The 23,384-nt window shown below is 52.7% G+C and overlaps 2 protein-coding genes across 2 annotated transcripts in view; one reads left to right on the forward strand and one right to left on the reverse strand.

The window, feature by feature from the left end:
* Prr12 (proline rich 12) overlaps positions 1-15,374 on the forward strand; it is a gene marked incomplete at its 5' end in the record, with an annotated part of 23,617 nt that extends 8,243 nt beyond the window's left edge. The window contains 9 exons of the mRNA XM_033766019.1: positions 1-188; positions 7,836-7,952; positions 8,261-8,394; positions 8,557-9,068; positions 10,632-10,757; positions 10,917-11,014; positions 14,068-14,214; positions 14,293-14,388; positions 14,600-15,374. The exon at positions 1-188 is cut by the window's left edge and continues 258 nt beyond it. Coding sequence (XP_033621910.1) covers positions 1-188; positions 7,836-7,952; positions 8,261-8,394; positions 8,557-9,068; positions 10,632-10,757; positions 10,917-11,014; positions 14,068-14,214; positions 14,293-14,388; positions 14,600-14,746 — 1,565 coding nt within the window. The remainder of the gene's footprint in view (positions 189-7,835; positions 7,953-8,260; positions 8,395-8,556; positions 9,069-10,631; positions 10,758-10,916; positions 11,015-14,067; positions 14,215-14,292; positions 14,389-14,599) is intronic.
* A 4,033-nt stretch (positions 15,375-19,407) lies between these two features.
* Rras (RAS related) overlaps positions 19,408-23,384 on the reverse strand; it is an 8,210-nt gene continuing 4,233 nt past the window's right edge. The window contains exons 3-7 of the mRNA XM_033766020.1: positions 21,158-21,311; positions 20,964-21,066; positions 20,782-20,890; positions 19,655-19,773; positions 19,408-19,590 (exon numbers count right to left, since the gene is read on the reverse strand). Of these exons, the coding sequence (XP_033621911.1) occupies positions 19,506-19,590; positions 19,655-19,773; positions 20,782-20,890; positions 20,964-21,066; positions 21,158-21,311 (570 nt within the window). The 3' untranslated portion in view covers positions 19,408-19,505. The remainder of the gene's footprint in view (positions 19,591-19,654; positions 19,774-20,781; positions 20,891-20,963; positions 21,067-21,157; positions 21,312-23,384) is intronic.

A 23,384-nucleotide genomic window follows, 5' to 3' on the forward strand; every position in this document is an offset into this window, starting at 1 on the left:
AGCCCGCCGCCCCGTCCCCCGAGGACCCCGAGCCGCCGGATGCCAGGCCCTTGCACCTGGCCAAGAAGCAAGAGACAGCGGCCGTGTGTGGGGAGACTGACGAGGAGGCCGGGGAGAGCGGCGGTGAGGGCATCTTCCGGGAGAGGGACGAGTTTGTCATCCGGGCCGAGGACATCCCGTCCCTCAAGGTAAGTGGGGGATTTGGTCATGTAAGTGTTTGTTGAGTGCCTGCTGGATGACAGGCCTGTGTTAGAGGCTGCACGACAGTAATGGCTGAGGCAGATTTGCCGCGGCTTCCCCCAGATTTCACTTCGGTGGCATTGGTAGAAGTGGCCGTTTGGGGCACGGTGCTCCAGTGGAAGCCCGGGGGCCTCCTGGACACGTGCAGGTGTCTTACTTATCAATAAGATCAAAGGGGTGTTTATACAGCCAGGTATGTGGTACACGCCTGTGATCCCAGCAGTTTGGAGGCTGAGGCAGGAGGATTGCCATGAGTTTGAGGTCAGCCTGGGCTACATAGCTCAAGGCAGCCTGGGATGCTACTTTGTAATGGGCGCTGCGTGATGGGGTGGAGGCCTCCATGTGGCAAATCCAGCACACACAGAGACCTTGGAAATTTAGCAGTCCATGTTTGCCGTGCTCACTCTGCTGCAACAGACTGTACCTTAAATGTGGACTCTTGCATGTTTGGAACTTCCAGTTGCTAGAAGCAAGGGTTGGCACACTGGCCCCTGGGTTTAATCCAATCCACTACCTGCTTTTATGAATAAAGTTTTATTGGCACACAGCCAAATTCAGTCATTCGCATACTGCCCTGGCTGCTCCGCCGGGCAGTAGCAGAGTGGCACTGGCCAGGAGGAAGGTGCCCACCTCTGCTGTTCTTGGTTCCCTGGCACCCAGAGTTGGCTCAGAGGATTAATGTGCTGGGCGAGGGGGGTAACACCGGGTACCTGTGTAGTGCTTTGCACAGAGCACAAGGCGCAGCAGGGGCTCAGCAGGTCACTGCTGCCCTCCTGGTCCCACCAGGGTACTAAGGCTGTTCTCCCGGTCGTCACTGTCGTGGACCGTGTGTCTCAGGCAGAATCGCATTTGGCCCTTGGGGTACCCTGTCCTATGGAATTAAATCGGAAGCGTTAGTGCTTGTGAAATGCAGATGGAGAGATTGTGGGATGAATTGTAAGGGCAAAAACTTGGCATTTTTTTTTTTTTTTTTTTTTTTTTTTTTTTGCAATAGGGTCTTGCTATATAGTTCACGCTGGCTCTGAACTCACTATATAGCCTGCGCTGGCCTTGAACTTGTGGTAGTCCTCCTGCCTCAGCCTCCCAAGTGCTGGGATGACAGGCATGCATCTATGCCCAGCTGCATTTTCTTTTTAGATTTGTTTCCTGAGGTGAATCTAATGAATGTTTCCCTATATTGATTTTTCAAATTTTAACTTGTTTTATAGACAGCCTTGCTATGTAGTGCAGGCTGGCCTTGAACTCATGGTGATTCTTCTGCCTCAGCCTCCCGAGTCCTGGAATTACAGGAGTGTGTCACCATGCCCACTCTATACTGTTTTTTTTTTGTTTTGTTTTGTTTTTTTAAAGCAGGCTCTCACTATGTAGTTGAGACTGACCTGGAACTCACTATGTAGCCCAGGCTGGTCTCGAACTCACAGCGATCCTCCTGCCTCAGCCTCCGAGTGCTGGGACGACAGGCATGCACCATCACGCTCTGTACTGTTTTGTTTTTCCTATATTGTTTTTAATCTATTTTATGTAAGAACAGTAGGACAGTAGAATATGCAGCTGTTAATCCCTTACATATTAGCTGCTACCATTTCACCTGCTGGCCACTCCTACTTCCAATCCACTTGCTCCTTTGTGTCTACCCTGTCCCTCAGTACTGACATTGTGTCCTTTCATCTGGATTAATTTCCATCCAGCTCAGTGTTTCTTTTTCTTTTCTTTTTGTCCCCCAATACCAGTAATCAAACTCAGGACCTTGCTCTTGCCAGGCAGGCAGGGTACAGCTGAGCTACATCCCCAGCCCTCCAGAACAGTTTTAACACATAAACACCATCTGAAGCCAGGTGTGGTGGCAGCTCTTGAGAGGCTGAGGCAGGAGGACCTTGATCAGTTCGAGGCCAGCCCTGAGGCTCAGGGAGGTCAAATAGCTTCCTGGGCTTTTGCTGCTTCAAATCCACACTCAGCCCTCCCTGCCTAGGATCCCACGGACCCTGCACCAAAGCCAGCCGCGCGCCCAGGTCAGCTGTCAGCAGCGAGTGGCCAGATGAGCAGGGCTTTGGGCCGGAGCTCAGCAGCCGTCCCCATTTTACAGATGAGGACATTCTGCAGAGAGGGAGTCCACCCACAGACAGGTGCCAAGCTGGGATGAGAGCCAAGGCATCCAACTCTGCCTCCCAGCTGGCCCGAGGCACAGGAAGGGGCCAGGCGAGGACCCAGATGCTTAAAACACAACCTGTGCATGTGTAATGGTGGGGCACTGCCGATGGCAGAGACGAGGTTCCAGGCCTAGAGGCGGGGCCGGATGGCGGCGTGGGTGACAACCCAGCTGTCACACACACTTGCAGCCCTCTGGGAGGCTGAGGCAGGAGGATCATGAGTTTGAGCTCAGCCCGGGCAACCTAATGACTCAGTGAGATACCGTCTCAAAATAAAGAATAGTAGGGCTGGGGGTGTAGCTCAGGGTCAAGGCCCTGGGTTCGGAGCCCCAGTTCTGCAAAAAAGAAAGAAAAGAAAAACGAAGCTCAGCTGTGCTGCTAACCTGACTCCAACCAGTTTCTGCTGCTGTGGAGCTGGGCTGGTGCCTCATCTTCCAGAAGCCCCACATTCCTGAGCTGGGGACACCGAGTACCGCCCTCCAGTGATGCCATGGGGACTCACAGAGGGTCCTGTGCCACTGGCTTTGTTGTCCCTTGAAGTGCTCTTGGGTCAGTCTTTAGTACAGGGCTTGGCAAACATGTTTTATAAAAGGACGGATAATCTTGCGTGCTTTTACACGTGGGCCACGTATGCTGTCTGCCACGTATTCCTTGCCGGTTTGCTTTCCTTCCTTCTTTCTTTTTCATTTCTGCAATCCGTAAAACTGTCGACATTACCAGTAGCAGCTCCTTAGGCTGTTCTTCGTTCCAGAACAACTGTGCATATTTCTGAGTGAACACTTGCCACGTTGTAATTTCTTTTTTTTTTTTTGACAGAATCTCGCTGCCTAGCCCAGGCTGGCCTCGAACTCACAGCAGTCCTCTTGCCTCAGCCTCCCAAGTACTGGTTACAAATGTTTGCCACCACGCCTGGCCTATATTGTAATTTTAAACTTTGTATCCCTATGTTTATAAGGAAATAAAAAGTTGCCGGCTGTGGTGTTGCACAGATGAAATCCCAGCTATTTGGGAGGCTGAGATAGAGGAATCACAAGTTCCAGCGCAGCCTGGGCAGCTTAGCAAGACTGTCTTACACTGGGGGACGTAGCTCTGTGGTAGAGAACCCCTTGGGTCAATCCCCAGAATCACAGAAAGAAAGAAATAATAATTAACTAAATGATGGAATTTGCTACAGAAATATATATTTTTTAACCCAAATATCTAAACTATTTCAACATGTTGCTGGGCATGGTACTGCACACCTATAATCTCAGCACTCAGGAGGCTGAGACAGGAGGACAGCTGCAAGTTTGAGACCAGAAAGAAAGAATTGGACATTATGGGACTGGTCTGCTCCTTTGGTATCCCCATCTGTAAAATGGAAGGATAATTCTAACTCCCAGTGCTTGGAGCTGTTGTGAGAATGCATGATGATGTCAGGTTAGAGAGGGCATACATGTCGGGCATCCAAACAGTGGGGATCACCTATGCAAAGGCCCTGGGGTCAGGAGAGGCACAGTGTATTTGGGGTATAAATGGTTGCAAGGCCTTGTGTGGTTGCACTGTACATGTCGGGCATCCAAACAGTGGGGATCACCTATGCAAAGGCCCTGGGGTCAGGAGAGGCACAGTGTATTTGGGGTATAAATCGTTGCAAGGCCTTGTGTGGTTGCACTGTGCATGCTGAGGCTGGGAACAGAGTACTGTGGATGCTGAGGTCCCATAGATGTGTGCTGTTGAAGATGTTAGGTCCCTGTTGCTGGGGCCCTGGTCAGCAGGGAAGTGACTTGGACATGTCCCAGTTTATACTGCCATAGCCTCTGACCTGTGACTGACTTACTGATTAACGGGACCGGGTAGCTTTGCTTTTTCTTTTTTCCTTCTTTTGAAACGGGGTTCTGACTGTGTTCCCCAAGGTGGCCTTGAACTCGTGGGATCAAGCAGACTTTCTGGCCCAACCTTCCCAGTATTTGGGGCTGAAGCCACTTGTCCCCATGCCTGGCTTGGCTTTCCTGCTGTTTCTGTGCCTGTGTACTCCTAGCTGCTATCTTAAGCCACTTGTTTTGGCTTGTTATCATTCAAGTTCCCCTGAGAATCTGGTCCTGCTCGGCTTTCGGAGCCAAGCTGGGGGTTAGTGACCTCCCTGTCTATTGGCTGATTCTCTTTAGATCTTCTCCAATCAGCTGTGCCTTCCCGTGTGGAGGTTGTGGGCGGGGCAGTAGGAGTGGGCGTGACCACAATGTGAATGACTGGCGAGGCAGGAATTGCTGGGCCTGGGGACTGGCGGGCCCTGACTGGGAAACGAAAAGGGCGCCAGGGTTTGGGCCTGATGCCTGGGAGTGAGCCCTGGGAAGAAGATTGCTCTTGAGCACTGGAAGGGACAGATAGCATCACTGTCACCGTGAGAGAGAAGGGGCATCCCTGCAGGTGGCCCAAAGTGCAAAAGTCAGAGTCTGGACTCGGTCTGGATGGCTGTGGGTGGGGCGCAGGAGGAGGCGGAGGCCGTCTTTCCAGGCTAAGGCGATGGAGTCAGGGTTTGGGACGTTTCACAGAGGGCGGGATGTGGTCTGGAAGTTCCTCACCTTTGGACCTCTGGCCTGGCCTCTGAAGTCACTGGGAGGAGGACTGAAAACTGTGGTGGCTTCGAAGGAAGGACTGGGGTCAGCATGTCCGCAACCCTCTCTCATTCTGCCTCACCCCTTTGTGAGCCTTTAGCCAAGACCTGCTTTGGTTTGGTTTTGCTTTTTATGCTGGGGATTGAAACCAGGGCCTTTGCACTGAGCTACATCTCCATTCTTTTGGTTTTTTTGTTTTGTTTTTTTAAGAGTAGGAAAAATTTATTTAGGGAAAGAAAGCTTCTGTCTAAGAGAGACAGAGGGGGGACAAGATCACCCCACTTCTCCAAGATGTTTTATACAGCAAAGCCGTATGGTGAGGCGGGTACAAAGTGGGACAAAACTGTAAGACCCAATGGAAGATGACAAGGTGGGCATAGATGGGACAAAACCACGACCAACGATAAGATTACAAGTGCAGCCACCCGGGTAATATTGATTAAATGGGGGTCAAATGGGGGTGCAAGTCACGTAACAAACATACAAGGACTTTCAGTAAGGGTGGGGGTCAGAGATATTTCCTGGAAAGGCTGGGCTAAGACCTTGGCCCCCACCCAGGTGATTGATACCTATTTAGAATATCAATCACTGCTTTTTATCCCCGCCATTACTATTTTTATTTTTTATTTTGAAACAGTGTCTTGCTAAATCATTAAGTTGCCCAGGCTGGACTCAACCTTCCAGAGTGGTGGGATTTTAGATGTGTGCTACCACCTGGCTAGGCCAGAACCCTTTATGGACCTCATTTTCAGCAGGTCATCATAACCCCTTCTTTGCACTTACCTGGCTGATCCAAGAGTCACAAACATAATTCAGGGTGTAAGAGCAAATTTTCCAGTAGCAAGATCAGACAACCATTAGCTGGCATACCGGTCCATTGTAGGTGGTACCTGTGGCAGACATCACTAATAGATCCCAGTGCTCACTGCTGCTGAGCACAGGGCTAAGGCAGCCATGACTAATCAATAGGAGTTGTCTGAATCCTGCTGATCCCTTGACGCTGGGTTCTTTGAACACAGACTGCCTTTGTGCATTCATCTCTGGATTGTCACATTTTGGGGGTGGGGCATTTCCTACTTTGTTCTTAGTCCTCACTTACCTGGGCTTGTCAGTAGTTTACGGAAGACATGTTCCTCTTGGACTCGTGGGTGTCGCCTCTTCCAGGAAGTGTTCTTCTTCTTCTTTTTTTTTTTTTTTTTGAGACAGCATCTCACTATGTAGTTGAGACTGCTCTGGAACTCACTGTGTAGCCCAGGCTGGTCTCCAACACGCAGCGATCCTCCTGCCTCAGCCTTCAGAGTGCTAGGATTACAGGCGTGCGCCACCACGCCCGGCTCAGGAAGTGTTCTTAGAATCAAATTGAAATTGAGGGCCCCACTGCCACCGTCACTGTGGGTTCCATTGTGTCCAAGGAATTAGCATTAACCCCATTTCTTACTTGTGCTCTTACTTTTGGTGGCCACACTGGGCTCCTGTGCTGTTCCCCTCACTGCGGAAGGTCAGATGCTGAATCTGAGTCCGTCCGTGGGTTCCTGGTGCCATTGTGCAACAGAGAGGCCTTTGGCGGACTCACTGTGTTCAGAGAAGGGGAGCTTTTCCCATGCACTGTCCTCCCTGATGTCACGGGGTGGCCATGAAATGACCCCAGGAAACTGTCATGGTCTGTTCTTAGCATAAGCCTCAGACTCACAGTATTTGATTTTTTTTTTTTTTTTTTTTTGCTTGTCTTTCTTGCTACTTGTGTGAGGAAGGAAACTTTTTGCTGATTCTCTTCAGGCTGACATAATCTGGGTGGCTTGTAAACAAAAGACATTATTTCTCACAATGTGGGAGCTGGAAGTCCAAGATCAAGATGCCAGCATGGTGGCACACACCTCTTAATTCCAACACTCCGTGAGGCTGAAGCAGGAAGGTCTCAGGTTCAAGCCCAGCCTGGGCAATTTCAATTTAGAGACTTGAAAAAAAAAATCATGCATCGGGGCTGGGGATTTAGCTCGGTGGCATTGTGCCTGCCTGGCAAGCACAAGATTCAATTTCCAGTACCCAAAAAATAAATAAATAATTTAAAAAGGCTGTGGATGTAGCCCAGTGCAAAGGCCCTGGGTTCAACACCCAGGGCTGCAAAAAGTAAATAAATATATTAATTAATTAATTTTTTTAAAAAAAGGTGCCAGGAAATTCAGTGTCTGGTGAAGGCTGTTTCTGGTTGCTGTGTGGTGCCTTCTCGTGCCCTTTTGGAGTAGAGGGGGCAAAACAGCTTCTGAGGCCTCGACCTGGTCGCCTTCCAAAAGCCCCTCCTCCTAATGCCATCACATTGACATTTAGATGTCAGTTTAGGGACTTGCCTGGAACACACGGATACAGACCTTGGCCGGGATCTCGTTTTTTTTCAGCCTAACCCTCTACCCGGCAAGGACCCTAACCTGCCGAGTAGTGGGCCTGGGCCAGTGATCAGGAATTGTCCTCACTTTAAGTTACCAGGAAGCAGCACTAAAACCCTGAGACATGTATAGGAGCAGCCCAGAGGGGAACAGGGGCTGTGCAGAGGGAGGACGAGGCCGGGCCCAGGCTGCATCCTGGGGCTGAGGGTGTCATGGGGCCAGAGGATGCGTGGGCAGTGCTTGTTGGTGGTTCTGCCTATTCTCTCTTTTTTATTTTTTTATTATTTTGGTACTGGGGATTGAACTCGGGTCCTTGCGCTTGCAAGGCAGGCCACCGAACCGCTGGGCTAAATCCCTGGCCCTATTCTGCCTATTCTCGAAGGGGCTGGTGAGGCAGGGTTGGTGTGATGGGAAACAAGGCGTGAGGGCAGGAGCGGAGGCTGACATTGTGGGCCCTGTACCCTCTTCCTCAGCTGGCGCTGCAGACGGGTCGTGAGCCCCCGCCCATCTGGCGCGTGCAGAAGGCCCTTCTGCAGAAGTTCACTCCTGAGATCAAGGATGGCCAGCGACAGTTTTGTGCCACCAGTAATGTAAGCCTGTGCGGGGGCATGTGGACATGTAGGCCCCAGGGAGGGTGGGTCTGGGATTGGGTCCCTTGTGCCTGGCTCTTATTCATCCTTGCTGGGGGGCTGAGGCAGGAGGACCGCCATGATTCCGATGCCAGCCTGAGCTGCATAGTGAGTTCAGGGCCAGCCTGAACTACATAGCAGGACCCTGTCTCAAAAAGCAAAAAAGAGAAGAAAAATCAAATATGCTTCGGGAATGGGTCTGCCTCGGGGTCCTGGGCAGGGTGGTACACTGCATCGCATGGAGAGAATGTGCCTCCTTTTTTCCATAGTATTTGGGGTATTTTGGAGATGCCAAAAATCGGTACCAGCGCCTGTACGTCAAGTTCCTGGAAAACGTCAACAAGAAGGATTATGTGAGGGTCTGTGCTCGGAAACCCTGGCACCGGCCCCCAATGCCCGTGAGGTACCTGCCTGGGGGACACATGTCCCATATCTTGGGGCTGGAAAGAGCCAGGGGAGGATGAGGCAGGGGAGGGACTTCCGTGTGCTGAGCCCAAGCCAAGCCGGGTCCAGCGGGATGCGGGTCTCCGCGGCGCTGACTGCTGTCCCCTCCTTGCTCCTGCAGGCGCTCCGGGCAGGCCAAGGGCCCCGCATCCGCGCCTCCCCTCAAGACCCCAGCACCACCGCCCAAACCTGAGCTGCCTGACAAGGCGCCATCGGAAAAGCCCCCAGAGCAGACACCCCAGACAGCTCTGCCCGAGGCCCCGGCCCCTGAGAAGCCATCGCCACCGCGGCCTGCGGAGAAGGAGAAAGACAAGGAGAAGGAGAGGGAGAAGGAGAGGGAGAGGGAGAAGGAGAGGGAGAAGGAGAAGGAGAGGGCGACCAGAGGAGAGCGGCCAACACGAGGCGAGAGGGGCGCAGGCGGGAGGCAGACCCGCCCGGAGCGAGGCCTTACAGCAGCCCAGCCCCCCACTGCCCGGCCCCTCAAGGCCCGGCCCCCCAAGGTGAAGGCTGAGCCGCCCCCTAAGAAGAGGAAGAAGTGGCTGAAGGAGGCGGTGGGCAATGCCTCGTCAGGTGGGGGTCCGGCAGGCAGCTCCTCGGACTCGGATTCCTCGCCTGGAGCTCCCAGCGAGGACGGTGAGGCCCCAGTGACGGGGACATCGGGGGACTGCAGTAGAGGCATGAGATTCGGGTCTTCAGAAGCCCTATCACTGGAGGGCTCCATGTATGCAGCAGGACAGAAAGAAAAATGAAGTGCAAGTAAGAACAAAAGCTAAATCCCAGCACTCTGGGAGGCTGAGGCAGGAGGATCTCAAGTTTGAGCCCAGGCTGAGCAACTTAGTGAGACCTTGTCTCAAAATAAAAAAGTGCTGTGGATGTAGCCCAGCGAAAGGCTCTGAGTACAAAAAAATGAACAAAAAGAAGGCTTTTATGTGGGGACTGCTTGATGCTGGTTAAATTGCTCTATTTTCACAGTACTCCTAAGAAGCCATTGTAGTATTAGCCTCATGTACAAATGAGGAAACTGAGGCACAGTGCCAGTGCCCAGGCTTTGTCTGAGGGCACTGTGCTCTTTGGTGCTGTCAGGCGGCTCCCGATGGCCGAGGTGGAGGTGGCCCACCTCAGTGCCAGGCCTGAAGAGAGGAGCTTTCTGTGACTTGCTGGGTGACCAGAGGATGGAACCTGACCTCTCAGTGCCATAGCGACCGCTCCTGTGACATGGGCCACATAGGTGAACCCCAAAAGAGTGCTTGTCTGGAGCAAGACCAGATGGTAGCTCCACATCTGCCTGGTATATGCTCTGTCCCCAGTGCTGAGAGTGGTCTCTTGTTAGTGGTGACAGTGGCAGCAGATTAAACCCACATATACATATGTAGAGTGAAATAACGGCAGACTTTTATGGAGTGCCTACCATATGCCAGGTGCCATCCTAGGCTTTGACTAAGTTCAGCCTTACCTAAGCTCTCTGAAGTAGGCACTACAGAATTACCCGGTGTTATTTATTTATTTTACTTTTTTTTTTTTTATGTTTTGTTTTCTTTTTTGGTACCAGGGATTGAACTTGTGCCCTTGCACTCGCAAGGCAGGAGGCAGAACCACTGAGCCAAACCCCTGGCCCGTGTTTGCTTTATTTTTGGTTTTCTGAGACAGGGTATTGCTATGTTGTAGTGCAGGCTGGCCTTGAACTCCCTGTGATCCTCCTGCCTCAGCCTCCCTAGTGCTGGGATTATAGGCATGTGCAGCCATGCCTGGTTCATCTCATTTGAAAGACCAGCAAATTGAGGCTTGAGGGGTGACAGAACTTGCCCAAGACCCCACACTCATAGGTGTGGCGTCTGACAATAGGAGCGGCATGGAGACAGGTAGACTTCTCTGAGGGACCACAGGGCCCATGGGAATCCAAGGCACTTTCCTAAGGTTGTCCAGAGGCTTAGTTAAAGCCACACTGAGTGGGTCAAATGAAGTTCACTGACCGGGATGTTCTCTGTCTGCGCTCAGGCTCAGCCCGGGAGACCTGGTCCGAGCCTTTCTTTCCACCCAGGCTGAGCCGTGCTCCTCTGCTCTCCCTGCAAGGAACAGGCTGTGGCTCTGTCTGACCGCGGGCTTCTCTCTTTGATTCTGCTACTGAGAGGAGTTTTTGCCATGCAGGTGGCCTAAGAGAAAGAAGGAATCACAAACCTGTGCCCCATTTCCCCCCAGAGCGGGCGGTACCAGGGCGTCTTCTAAAGACCCGGGCAATGCGGGAGATGTACCGGAGCTATGTGGAGATGCTGGTGAGCACAGCCCTTGACCCAGACATGATCCAGGCCCTAGAGGACACGCACGGTGAGCTGGTGCCTGCCCAGGGGGACTGGGCCTGGACGCTGGGTCTGAGGGAGGAGGCTGGGCCCGGACCCCAGGTCTGAGGGAGGAGGCTGGGCCCGGATCCCTGGCCCCTGGCCCCCGCATTGCAGAGCTACGGCCCTGACACTTCCTGTCTTGCAGATGAGCTGTACCTCCCACCCATGAGGAAGATTGATGGCCTCCTCAATGAGCACAAGAAAAAAGTCCTGAAGCGGCTGTCGCTGAGCCCCGCTCTGCAGGTGAGTGGAAGCCTGGGCAGGAGTTGTCTGGGCCCCAGGACTCAGAAGTGGAGGTGACCTGTGGGTGTCCCCTGAACACCTAGCCTGCAAGGGACACTGTTAGGAGTTGGATCGCTCTCCTGTACTCTGCTGGGGGAAAACTTGAGGATTGAGGGGTCCCAGCGTTTTGCACCAGCTCTGAGGCCAGATGGAGGGGAGCCACAGGCCTTGCAGCGGCGGGGGGTGGCAGGCCCGTGGACAAGGTTCAGTGAAAAGCGGTTGTGAAACGTCAATGGGGACCAGATGCATCAGGCTGCACACCGAAGGCGCATGTGGGGTCAGCCTTTCCCGCGACTGCTCCATGTACGCGATGTAAGCTGTCTGACTGCCGGGCTTCCGGGGAAGTCATTTATCCGTGTAATTTCCCTTTGGAGAGACCCAGGGTGCTCTGAGGATTCTGGACAGTGTAGACCTGGCTCCGAGGATCCTGGTGGGGATGATTCTGTAGACGAAACTGTGCTAAGTGGTGCCCACTTGTCATCCCAGCGGTCTTGGAGGCTGAGGCAGGAGGAGTGAGAGTTTGAACCCAGCCTGGCCAAGTTAGTGACTTTGCAAGACCCTGTCTCAAAATAAAAACTAGAGAGGGGCCCGAGGATTTAGCTCAGTGGCACTGTGCCTTCTCAGCAAGCACAAGGTCCCGAGTTCAATTCCCAGTACCAAAAAAAAAAAAAAAATAATAATAATTAGAAGACTGGGGATGTAGCTCAGTACAAAGACCCTGGGTTCAATCCCCTGGATTAAAAAAAAAAATGTGTTAGGGCAAGTGGCTTCGAACTCTGGGGTAGAATGTTCATCTGGCTTTGAGAACTCTGGGAGGGTGTCAATATGACTGAAAGTTCTGGGATTTTAGGGAAAGTCAGAGTTCTAGTGTGATGTTATGTTGGAGCTCAGAACTCTGAGACATAATATTAAGTCGCTTAGTGGTGTCTGGTGGGATCTCTGTGAGACTCAGAAAACAGGGTCTATTGTTAGCATGGATCTGAGCGTTCTGGGTAAGGGTGTTTCACATAGACTTTCTGGGTGTGGTGATAGTATGACTGCAAATTCAGGAATAGATAATAGGCTGGTGCTGAGAATTCTGTGCTAAACTGTTAATGCCGGTTTTGAAAATTCTGGGAGACAGTGTTAGGTGGCTTGGAGAATTGGCTTCTGAAAAAATTGGAGGATTTTTTTTTTTTTTTTTTTTTTTTAAGAGTTGGAGGATGTTAATCCAGTCCAGGAAATCAGAGATGGTCAGGCTGACTCTAGGGATTCTGAGTGGGGAGTCATGCTGGACTGGAGGGTAGGGTTATGTCTTATTTAAGGTACTTAGTAAGGGTAGGGTTATGTCTCTAACCCCACTGTGAGTTGAAAACACTGTAGTTCAAATACTTTCAATGTGCCCGAACCCCAAAATATCATAGCTAAGCAACATAGCACACTCAATAGTTGCCTCTTCTTCTTTGTTGCTATTTATTTAGCAATATTAAGGTTTGAACCCAAGGCCTTCTCAATGAGCTATATCCCCAGCCCTTCTGGGGGCGTGGGGTATCCGGTGATTGAACTTGGGACCTTGTGCTTGCAAGACAGGCAGCGGGACCACTGAGCTAAATCCCTGGTCCCCAGCCCTTTTTAATTTTTTGAGACAAGGTTTTGTTAGTGTCCCAGGCTGGGCTTAAACTTGGAATCCCCCTGCTTCAGCCTCCTAGAATGCTAGGATCTTAGGCATTCATACCTTCATTGTTTCCTTTTATAATCCCAGGACTGACTAAGAGCTGCCCAGCGTCTTGACCATACGTTGCTAGTCTAAGAAGCTACCCAAATTCAGAATTTCAAATATAAGCCAGGGGGTACACACCTGTGATCCTAGCACTCTTGAAGCCCGAGGCGGGAGAACTTTAAGTTTGACTCCAGCCTGTACAACTTAGCCACTTAGCAAGACCCTGTGTCAAGGAAAAAATAATGTTTTAAAGGCTGAAGATGTAGCTCAGTGCTTAGGCCTGGGGTTTAATCACTAGTACTAGGCTGGGTGCATACCAGTAGTCCCGGCACTCAGGAAAATAAAGTAGGAGGATTGCCAAGAGTTCAGTGCCAGGGGGCCGGGGAGTTAGCTCAGTGGTCCCACTGCCTGCCTCGCAAGCACAAGGTCCCCAGTTTGATGAAAAAAAAAAAAAAAAATTTCAAGGCCAGCCTGATCTACATTGTGAGACCTTGTCTTAAAAATAAAACAAAACAAAAAAAATCACTAGTACTGAAAAAAGAGAGAGAAGAAAATAAATTCCAAGGATAGTGTCTACTTTCTAACATCATAAAATAAAAAAATACATGAAGTCCACTCCAGCCATGATGGCGCACATCTGTAATCAATCCCACCACTCAGGAGGCTGAGGCAACAGGATCAACCCAGCCAGGCCGGGCTACATAATGAGATGCTGAAAAAGAAATCACTAAGTTGTACGCAGCGTGTTGTAGTCTGCCTCTATGAAATATTAGAATTGGTCTGAGGATTATGGGATAGGTAGAATGTTAGTCTGGTTTTGGAATCTTGAGATCGACTGGCACTGAGAATTTTAGGATAAGTTCAAACTGACTCCTGGAAGGAGGGATGGCTGTTAGACCGGCACTGAGATTTCACAGATAGATTTATTTTCATTCTTCTTAGACAGGGGCTCTGTGTAGTGCAGGCTGACTTTAAACTCTCGGTGATCTTCCTGCCTCAGCCTTCCAAGGCTTCAGGGGTGGAATTTTGGCTGTTGCTTAGAATTCTGGGATTTGATTCTAGGCTACTTCTGAGAGTCCTGGGATGGACATACCATCTACCCAAGCTGGCTGGGAATTTATAGTAATCCTGCTGTCAGCCTCCTGACTGCTGGGATCACAGGCAAGATTCTGTGTCCTCTGAGAAAAACCAAACCCCTGAGTGTCTTCTGATCTGCAGCCTGGGGGGAAACTGAGGCACCTGCTGCCAGGTGATGGGCGGGGCTCTGTGGGCCCAGGGAGCAGGGAGCAGGCCAGTGACCCCAAGCTTCCTGCAGGACGCCCTGCACACATTCCCTCAGCTTCAAGTGGAGCAGAGTGGGGAGGGCTCCCCAGAAGAGGGTGCTGTGCGGCTGCGGCCAGCCGGGGAGCCCTACAACCGCAAGACTCTGAGCAAGCTCAAGAGGAGCGTGGTGCGAGCCCAGGTGGGCACTGGGGGGTGCGCCGGGGGAAGGGGGCAACCTGGGGTCCCAGGGCCTGAGCATCTCCACGCCTCTGCCCAGGAGTTCAAGGTGGAGCTCGAGAAGTCGGGGTACTACACGCTCTACCACTCCCTCCACCACTACAAATACCACACCTTCCTGCGCTGCCGGGACCAGGTGAGCTATGTGGTACTCTCACCTGGGGGCACCTTCACAGGCGAGCTCAGGACCGGGGGAGCCGGCCCCAGCTTCCCTCACCCGGGGTGCAGGCCCAGCCTCCTCCCTCAGACCCGGGGCTCCAGATCCCATGCCTTCCGTCCTGGGAGGCCGTTCTCTGGCCACCCCCAATCTCGGAGGCAGCCCCCAGCACCCCGTTTAACCCCTGCAGACCCTGGCCATCGAGGGCGGTGCCGAGGACCTGGGCCAGGAGGAGGTGGTCCAGCAGTGCATGCGGAACCAGCCGTGGTTGGAGCAGCTCTTCGACTCATTCAGCGACCTGCTGGCCCAAGCACAGGCCCACAGCCGCTGTGGGTGACCCCACCCCCGGGCTACCTCCTCCAAGAACGGAGAATCAATCGGGACAGAACCGTGTCCTCAGGAGCTCGGCCCTGGGCTCGTCGCTGTGCGGGAAGGGGGTGTCCATGCTGCCCCCCAGAGCAGGGTTCAGAGTTCGACTTCCCCTCTCTCAAGCCCTCTCCCCCCTCCCCCTTCCACTGTTGGGTGTACAGAGAAATTATTTATATATATGTATAAATGTCTATTTAGTAACGGTCTCCCTCGCCCCTTGCCCAGCCCCCTCCATGGCCATAGGCCCCCACCTTGTACATATGTATAGGAAAAGTCTATGTATGGTTGCGGGGGGGTGGAGCGGCTTCAGAGAGCTTGGGGATCCCCTCCCCCGAAGCCCACCCCTAGGCCAAGATCCTTGCTAATGGCCATTCCTTCCCCAGGGCATTTGGCATCGGGTGGGAGGGGAAAACGCATCTTGTTAATTATTTTTAATCTTATTTATTGTACATACCTGGGACTGGGGGGGGCTGGGGAGGTAGAGGGGGGAAAAGGGTCCCCTCCCTCTGTCTGTCCCACTCCTTTTCTACGGCGATTTGTCTGTGTCTGTCCCCCTCCCTCGCCCCTTCCCACTGTTGTCTGGATGTGGTTCTATTTTTTAATCGGCCCCCTTTCTGGCCTCCCTCTCCTTCCTGACCCCCTACCCTCCCGGCACCCCTTGTCTCCTGCTTCTTCTTGGGCGTCTCTACAGCTCACCTTGTATACACTGTGTACACAACCAGCCAAACGAAACCCAACGCAACACTTTACCTGCGGACCGGAGTCCTCTGTCCTTCGGCGTGGGGTGGTGGGAACTGGGGACTGGGCTTTTCTAGAGCCCTGGAGGGAGGTGGTCTGAGGTCTAGTGTGGGTTAGGTGTGTTCACTGCCTAACAACCACTGTATCTCAAAACTTACAAACACTGATTATTTTAGTCTTCCCCCCCCCCCCCGATACCAGGGATTGAACTCAGGACCTTGCACTTTCCAGGCAGGTGCTGGGCCACTGAGCTACATCCCTGGCCCAACAGTTTCTTTTTTTCTTTTTTTTTTTTATTCACCCTTGAGACAAGGTCTCCCTATGTAGTTCAAGCTGGCCTTGAACTTGGAGCAATCTTCCTGCCTCGGCCTCCTGAGTGTTGGCATTTCAGGTGTGTGCCACCATGTCTGGATTAGCCTGCACTTCCTCAAGATAAGTTCTGGAGGCTTAGCAGTACTGGCCTCAGATCTGTAAGGGCAAGAATCAGGGTTCCACGTAAATCTCCTGGCTATGGGTTGGAAGCCCCAGTTCCCTGCCCTAGCGCCTCACTGTGGAGTTGCTTGGGTCTCCTCCCACCATGGCTGAGGCCAGGGAGGAAGCCGTGATGTTAGGTCCAAATCTCACTACCATATACCCACTCTTCTGCCACACATTTTTGCTACTGATCATTAAATTTGATTCACACTCGTGGAGAAGGAAGTTACCTCCATTTGTTAAAGGAAGAAAGTATGATTTATTTTTTCAGTAGTAGGAAGTGGTTGAACCCAGAGCCTTCATTCCAAGCTACATCCTCAAACGCACATTGAAGTTGGGTACAGTGGTGCACTCCTGTAATCTCAGCTACTCAGAAGGTTGAGGCAGGAGAATTGCAAGTTTGAGTCCAGCTTGGGCAACAAGTTGCAAGAACTTGTTTCAAAATAATAAATTTTTTAAAAGCTCTAGGGATGTTGCTCAGTGCAAAGGCCCTGGGTTTCATCCCCAGTACTCCCCCAAAAAAGGTCTAACATTTGGAGATGAACTGCCAGTATTGTAGAACCCAGTCTGTGTAGTAGTGAACAGGCCGTGTTCATTCCAGAGCCCTGTGTGATCAGAAGATAGAGATGCAGAGTTTGACTAAGGGTAAACATGAGTGCTCCAGGTTCCCCGCCTGGTGAGGTGGAGGGGGGAAAAAAACTTTTTTTTTCTTTTGAGATGGAATCACTATGGAGCCCAGACTGGTCTTGAACTTGCAGCAGTCCTCCTGCCTCAGCCTCCTGAATGCTGGGCTTACAGGCACAGCCACTACACCTGGCAAGACAAAACTCTTCCAGGACTCCTAAGTGTCCAGATCCTTGCATGCCAGTGTCTTCCAGAGTGCAGCATGGACAGTGGTATTTAGTGGACCTGATTCCTGGAGAATCGCCGAGTTTGGAAATGTGTCCTCGAACTTTGTTCCGTGTGGAGCTGCAGCCCTTCGTGGGGTGAGGCAGCCTGCAGTTTCTGGACATGGCTGTCAATCTGGCCCAAAGGTGCCAGAACTGGCATGGAAGGTAGGCGGGTATCCTCAGTCCAGGAGGACGGTGAGTAGAAAAGACCTGGTTGGCCTTTGGGCCCCAGCTGCCCAAACTTCACCCTGGGCTGTAACACAATCTGTACAACTCAGGTGTGTGCGCCTGTAATTCCAGTGCTTGGGAGGCTGAGGCAGGAGGATCATCTTGAGTTTTGAGTCCAGCCTGGACTACATAGTGAGACCCCATCTCCAAAAGACCACAAACAAAAAGATGGCTAAAGCCAAGGTCATTGAAATTGGGAGAGATTGAGTCATTAGGCTCTCCAGAGCCCCTGCGTGGAGTGGTGTCCCATGGATGTCCTCATCGGCACAAGCATGGGGTTAGGGAGGTGCTAGCCAGGCCACACTGGCCAGCGCACCCTTGTCTCATGAGCTTTGGACTGGCAGGTGCTGTGAACTTCCAGAGATGCCCTGCCAGTTGATGCATAGGCTCCCGTACCTTTCTCAGGGCAAGCAAGAACTTGTCACCATCCCACTGTCTCGGTCCTGCTCCAAGCAGGTGTCCGCAACCTGCAGACCTAGAACCTGACCCCACTGGATGAAACGGACAGACCTGGCCGCCACTTGGCAGGCGCTGCTTGGACCCGCAGGGGCCCTGGGAGGAGCGGAGGCCCAGGACGCTTCATCCTGCTGGGAGCACAGCGCCCCCAGCAGGGGTCAGGTGGAAACACCAGACCTCTTCTGGAAGCTGGTAGAGGCATTGTCCCTTGTCCCCACTCACCCAGCAAGGCGGGTGGAGCAAACGTGTAGCACAATACACCCAGCCACTGTTATTCCCAGGGTGGGAGGTTGAACACGGGCCAAGGGTTCTATGATAATGAAAGCGGAAAGAGATCTTGGCTAATCAGTGTTCCGATCTGGAGCACAGAGGGGCATTCACTGTGCTGGGGCAGGATGGAACAGTCCAACAGTTGGCCCTGGTCGTTGATCCTGTGCCCTGCCCGCCTGCAGCTCCTCTGCCCTCTCCTCAGGGGGACTGGAGGCCTAAGTCCTCCGGCAGAGGGTTCTGGCCTGCTGTGTTGAGTGGTAGGGTTTAAGGAGGGCTGATCACAGCCAGCACTCATGTACGCCTGGAGTCCCAGCACTCAGGAAGCTGAGGCAGGAGGATCACTGTGAGTTTAAGGCCAACTTGGGCTCCATAGTGAGACTGTCAAAAATAAAAATAATAAAAAAACAAGAGTGGCTGGTCAGATGGAATTGTAAGGTAGGCGGTTAGTAGTTTCCAGGCAGGATTTTGATTGGTTTGTTGGTTTTACATGGTGGGTTCAAGGATTCCCAGGACATTGGCCCTTGGTCAGCATGGCCAGAAGTCTCCCCATATCCACAGCCCCAAGTTTGATTCAGGATTGTTTTGGGTTTTTGAGATAGGATCTCACTTTGTAGCTAGCTGATTCTTTTTTTTTTTTTTTTTTTTTTTTTTTCTTTAGCTGGCTGATTTTTGAACTCACTATGTAGCCCAGGCTGACTTCAAACTCACAGTGATCCTCCTGCCTCAGCCTCCCAAATGCTGGGATTACAGGACTGCATCATCAATGTGCCCTGTGGATTCAGGGTTTAGATTGAGAGGCCAGCCCCGTTAGGCACTCTCAGGAGCTGAGAACTTGGCAGGCCCTGCTTGGACACCATTCTACCCATCCTACTCTCCACCAGAGAAGTCTTGCTCAGTGTACATCAGAGGTCAGAGGGGGCAGGCAGGTTTTACTTCACCTGTCTGTCTCCAGGGTCCTAGGACCGTCTGGAAAAGCACTTTCAATGTTGTAGTGGGCCTGTGTACAATGCTAAGATGCTATGGACTGGGAGGCATCCAACTTCATCCCCAATACAATGTCCACCCAAACAGCAAAGGATACACTTGCTTTTTTGAAGGGAATTAGGGATCTGCATGGCTGCTTGAGTTTATTTCCCTGCCCCTTCCTAAGAAATAGATGGATTCTAAATGCTACTACAGTTCTCGAAGGAGTGAGGCTTTAGAGTGTGTACACCCTGAATTCACCCAACGTTTCCCTTTTAAAAACCACCTCCTGAACCTATAATTCTAGCACGTGGGAGGTTGAGGCAGGAGGATCACTTCAAGTTTCAGGCCAGCCTGGGCTACATAATGAGTTCAGGGACTGCTTGAACTACAGAGACCCTGACTCAAAACAAAACAACACTTCCTGAAGTTGGCAGTGACGTTTATGTTTATTCTTCTGAGGAGAGGAGTTATGTACAGCAGTGGCCTAGGAGCCCCTTACCCCACCAGGGGCTTGGGTAACGAAAAGAGGCATTGGCAGAAGGCACATGGTGGTGATGGCCCAGAGGGGCCAGCAAGTCAGGGTAAGGGCGCAGTGTGTCCTGGAAGATCCAGAGGAAGAAACAGGCTCAGCGGGGGCCTCGGGCCACATGGCAGGGTGTGAGGCTGCTGGTCCCTCAAGCTTGTGCTGGTCACGTCCCTGGCCGGCTACAGCAAGATGCATGGGCAGCCTCCGTCCTTCTTCCTGGGGGCACTGGGAGGGCTGGGCGGGAGCTCTTGTTCCTGGTATTTCCTGTGGGAAGAGGCCAGTGACACTGGGCTGGAGGTGCAGGGACAGGAGGGGGAAGAGGACTCACCGGACAGCCCGCACCAGCTGCTCAAAGGCCTCGTCCACGTTGAGGCGCAGTTTGGCTGAGGCCTCAAAGTAGGCCACGTGGTGGGAGGCGCCAAAGCTGGAGGCTTCCGATCGGGGCACCTGGGTGAGGGCCGAGGAGGGGAAGAGTTGGGTTCTTGGGCTGAGTGACCCCAAGAGAAGGGCTTCAGAGGGAAAGTTTCCAAAAGGTTCTGCGGGATGCTGAGAGTACTGACAGCAAACAGATAAGGAATTGGGGACTCCCAGCACTCAGGAGGCTGAGGCAGGAGGATTGCCTTGGGTGTGAGGCCAGCCTGAGCTCCACAGCAAAACTTGTCTCAAACCACCCCCTCAAAAAAAACAGGGATGTTTTCTTTTTTTGTTGTTTTTCCCGGTTCTGGAGCTTGAACTCAGGACCTTGAGCTCGCCAGGCAAGTGCCGCATCACTGAGCAACATCTCAGGCCCTTGTTTGTTTGGTACCAGGGATCAAACTCAGGACCTTGTGCTTGCAAGGCAGGCGCGGTGCCACTGAGCTAGATCCCCAGCTTTGTTTTGTATTTTGGAATGGGGATTAAACCCAGAGTTTTCACACTAAACTACCTCTTCAGGCCTTTGTAAAAAAAAAAATTAAAATTTTTTGAGACAGGGTCTCCCTAAGTCCCTGGTTTGCCTCGGCTGGGTTTTTGACCTCCCTACCTCGGCCTCCCAGATTCCTGGGATTACCAGCACATGCACGGCTGTGCTCAGCTAGGCAGGCCTCTTAGATGTATTGGTTAACGAGGAGTCTGCAGGCCGAAGCAAGGATGTTGGTCTTGGCAGAAGCCAAGTGCAGCCTTCAGGCTGGAAATCCCCAAAGAAGGATTCGCCTGAAAGACGAGGTCTGTGTGGGAGTCATGTCTTTCCTGTGTACAAGGACAAGCAGGGCCAGGGATTTAGCTCAGTGGTTCTGCTGCCTGCCTTCCAAGGGTAAGGACCCGAGTTCAACCCCTGACGCCCCCCCCCATACCAAGAAAAAAAAAAAAAAAAGACAAAGAAGAGAGCATACAAATCCCTGGCAGGATTGGGTGTGGGGAAGCAGTGGGGTTTCCCTGGGCAGGTAGGAGGTGCATCAGGTAGGGGGCACCCCGAACCTGCCGCTGTGTCTCCAGATCTGCCTTGTTCCCAACCAGCACGACTGGGAAGTCATCACGGTCCTTGACTCGGAGGATCTGTGTGAAGAGCTTGCCCACCTCGTTGAAGCTAGGGGAGAGGCCACAGGCTTGAGGTCCTGCCAGCCACTGGGCTGCGCGCCTCTACCCGCCGCGACCCTCACCTTTGCCGGTCGTTAATGGCAAACACCAGCAGGAAGCCGTGGCCTGCACGCATGTACTGCTCCCGCATGGCCCCGAACTCCTCCTGGCCCGCCGTGTCCAGGACTGAGGAGACAGGGGGTGCGGTGGGGGCCAGGCTCCCTCCAGGGAGCCCCACAAGCCCTCAGCACCTGCCAGCCTGTTCCCCGACACTCACTGTCCAGCCGGGCCGGGATGCCATCCACGGTGCAGATCTTCGTGTAGGAGTCCTCAATGGTGGGATCGTAGTCAGACACGAAGTAGGACTGAGGGGGTGTTATTGGAGGATGAAGCCCTGCTCTCTGCTGCCTCGTGCCACCCCCACCCTGTCTCTAGCCACCCCCTCATCTTTCACTTTTTCTTCTTCTTCAGACAGGGTCTCACTGTGTAGCCCAGGCTGGTCTCGAACTCACAGCGGTCCTCCTGCCTTAGCCTGCCAACTGCTGGGATTACTGGCGTGCACCATCAGGCCTAGCTGTCTGTCTCGAAGTCTCTGATCCATTCTTTGGTTTTCTGCACTCTTTCTTTCTCAGTCTTTATTTCCCGCTCTCTGGGTCTCTGTCTCCTTCTCTTTGGATACCTGTCCCCCTACCCCAGTGTCCTCTCTCTGAGGCTCTCCTGGTCCTTTCCTTCCAGATAAAGTACTTCTCCCTTATGATCACATTCTGGCTGTGTGACATTGCACGAAGTCACTTCCCCTGCCTGAGCTCAGTTTTCTCGTTTAGAAAATAATAATAGGTGGGCTGGGGATTTAGCTCATGGTGCCCCACCTGCCTCTCATGCACAAGGTCCTGAGTTCAATCCCCGGTACCAAAAGAAAATAATAATAGGGCCAGAGATGTAGCTCAGTAGGGCCACGCCTGCCTGGCGAGAGCAAGGTCCTGAGTGCAGTCCTTGGTACCAAAAAAAGAAAAGAAGAAGAATAGCACCACACCCACCCAGTGTTTGTGAAATTCTGGGGAACCCCTTACTAAACATTTAACATACCGATGGGCATAGTAAGCACTCAGTTTTTGGGAGCTACTGTCGTCCAGAGCTTCTGGCAGGCTCTATCTTTCCCTCCTCCACTGCCTCCTCCCTCTCTTTCCTCCTCCCCTTCCCCTCCTCCTCCTCTAGGCGGGCTTCAGTGGCTTCTCCTCCCATGGGAAGCTCCCAGTTCCAATCCGGCTGCAAGAGGGCTGCCCCACCCTTGGCCCCGGCCCCTCCCTTCCTGCCCAGTCCAAAGCCTCCTGCCGGGCCTCGGGCCAGTTCTGGGTCAGCCCCTGGGTGCTAGAAGCCCATGGGTGGGGCCTCCTTCCACGGGCAGGGTTCCTGGCTGGCATGTCCTGAGGGGTCTGTGGCCCTGGCAGTGACTTAGGGGCACACACGTGTCTAGGGTTTCTCTGACAAGGGGACTGTTGGGAGAACGGGCTGGAGGTTTCTTGCAGGGGGGTGGGCAGGCAGCATGGGGGACCGACTTTGGACTGGGAGTCTAAAGGCTGCATCCTGCCAGCCAGGTGCTTATGAGCAGACTTGTCCCAGATGTTGAGTGGGCTTGGGCTGGGAGGGAATCAGGGGTACATTCTCAGAACACATCTGGAGAATTTAAGAGGTGAAGATGGGGACCAGCCCTGGATGGCTCAGGGGCACTCAGGAGGCTGCCACAGAATAGTCTTAGAGATCCTGAGATGGCCTTTGTGGGAAACTCCCAAGGAGTCGATCTCTCTGGAGGTATGCAGAATCTGGGGGCTTCTTCCATGGAGGTGATTTGGGGGTTTGCCAGGGTTTCTGAGAGGGGCTCAGGGAGATGGAAGAGAGGAAAACTCAGGATAGAGAAGTGGTTGCTTTTCCTTGTGGGTAAGAAGGGTGTTGAGGGGGTCAGGGTCTCGGGAATTGAACAATCAATCACTAGATCTTGCGGGGCTTGGAGTTTTCTTGAAGGTCAAGGGGGAGGATCTTTTTGAAATTTCTTGGGTGCAAGAGGAAATCCTCAGCCAAGGACTGAACAAAATTTCTAGATTCTCACTAAGAGAGGCTGCCTGAAGGGGCCAAGAATTTCCACTAGGGGGTCGGAAAGGTGCTGGGCACAGCTGTCAGCCAGGTGAGGCTCTGGGTGGCCCAGAGGGGAACTGGGATTGGGGGAAGGTAAGGCTCAGAGGGGAAGAGCTGGTGGATCCTGGAAGCGCTCAGGGTCTGAATGGGACGACTGTTCCGTATTTAGGGTGCTCCCAGAAGGCACTCGGGCCAGGGCTGCCTGGACACGGAGAGACCGCGGGTCTCAGGATGTATTCGGAGGAAGGACCCGCATGCGGGGGTGGAAGCCCTCCCCGAGGCTAGGGCCGACAAAATCAAGGGATCTCTGAAGATCAAAGGACTTCCTAGGAAGGTCTCAGTGAGGGCACAAGGGAAACGGGACTCTCAGGGAT

This window comes from Fukomys damarensis, unplaced genomic scaffold, assembly GCF_012274545.1.
Source record: "Fukomys damarensis isolate Sample0158 unplaced genomic scaffold, DMR_v1.0_HiC HiC_scaffold_19, whole genome shotgun sequence".
In the NCBI taxonomy this organism is placed as follows: domain Eukaryota; kingdom Metazoa; phylum Chordata; class Mammalia; order Rodentia; family Bathyergidae; genus Fukomys; species Fukomys damarensis.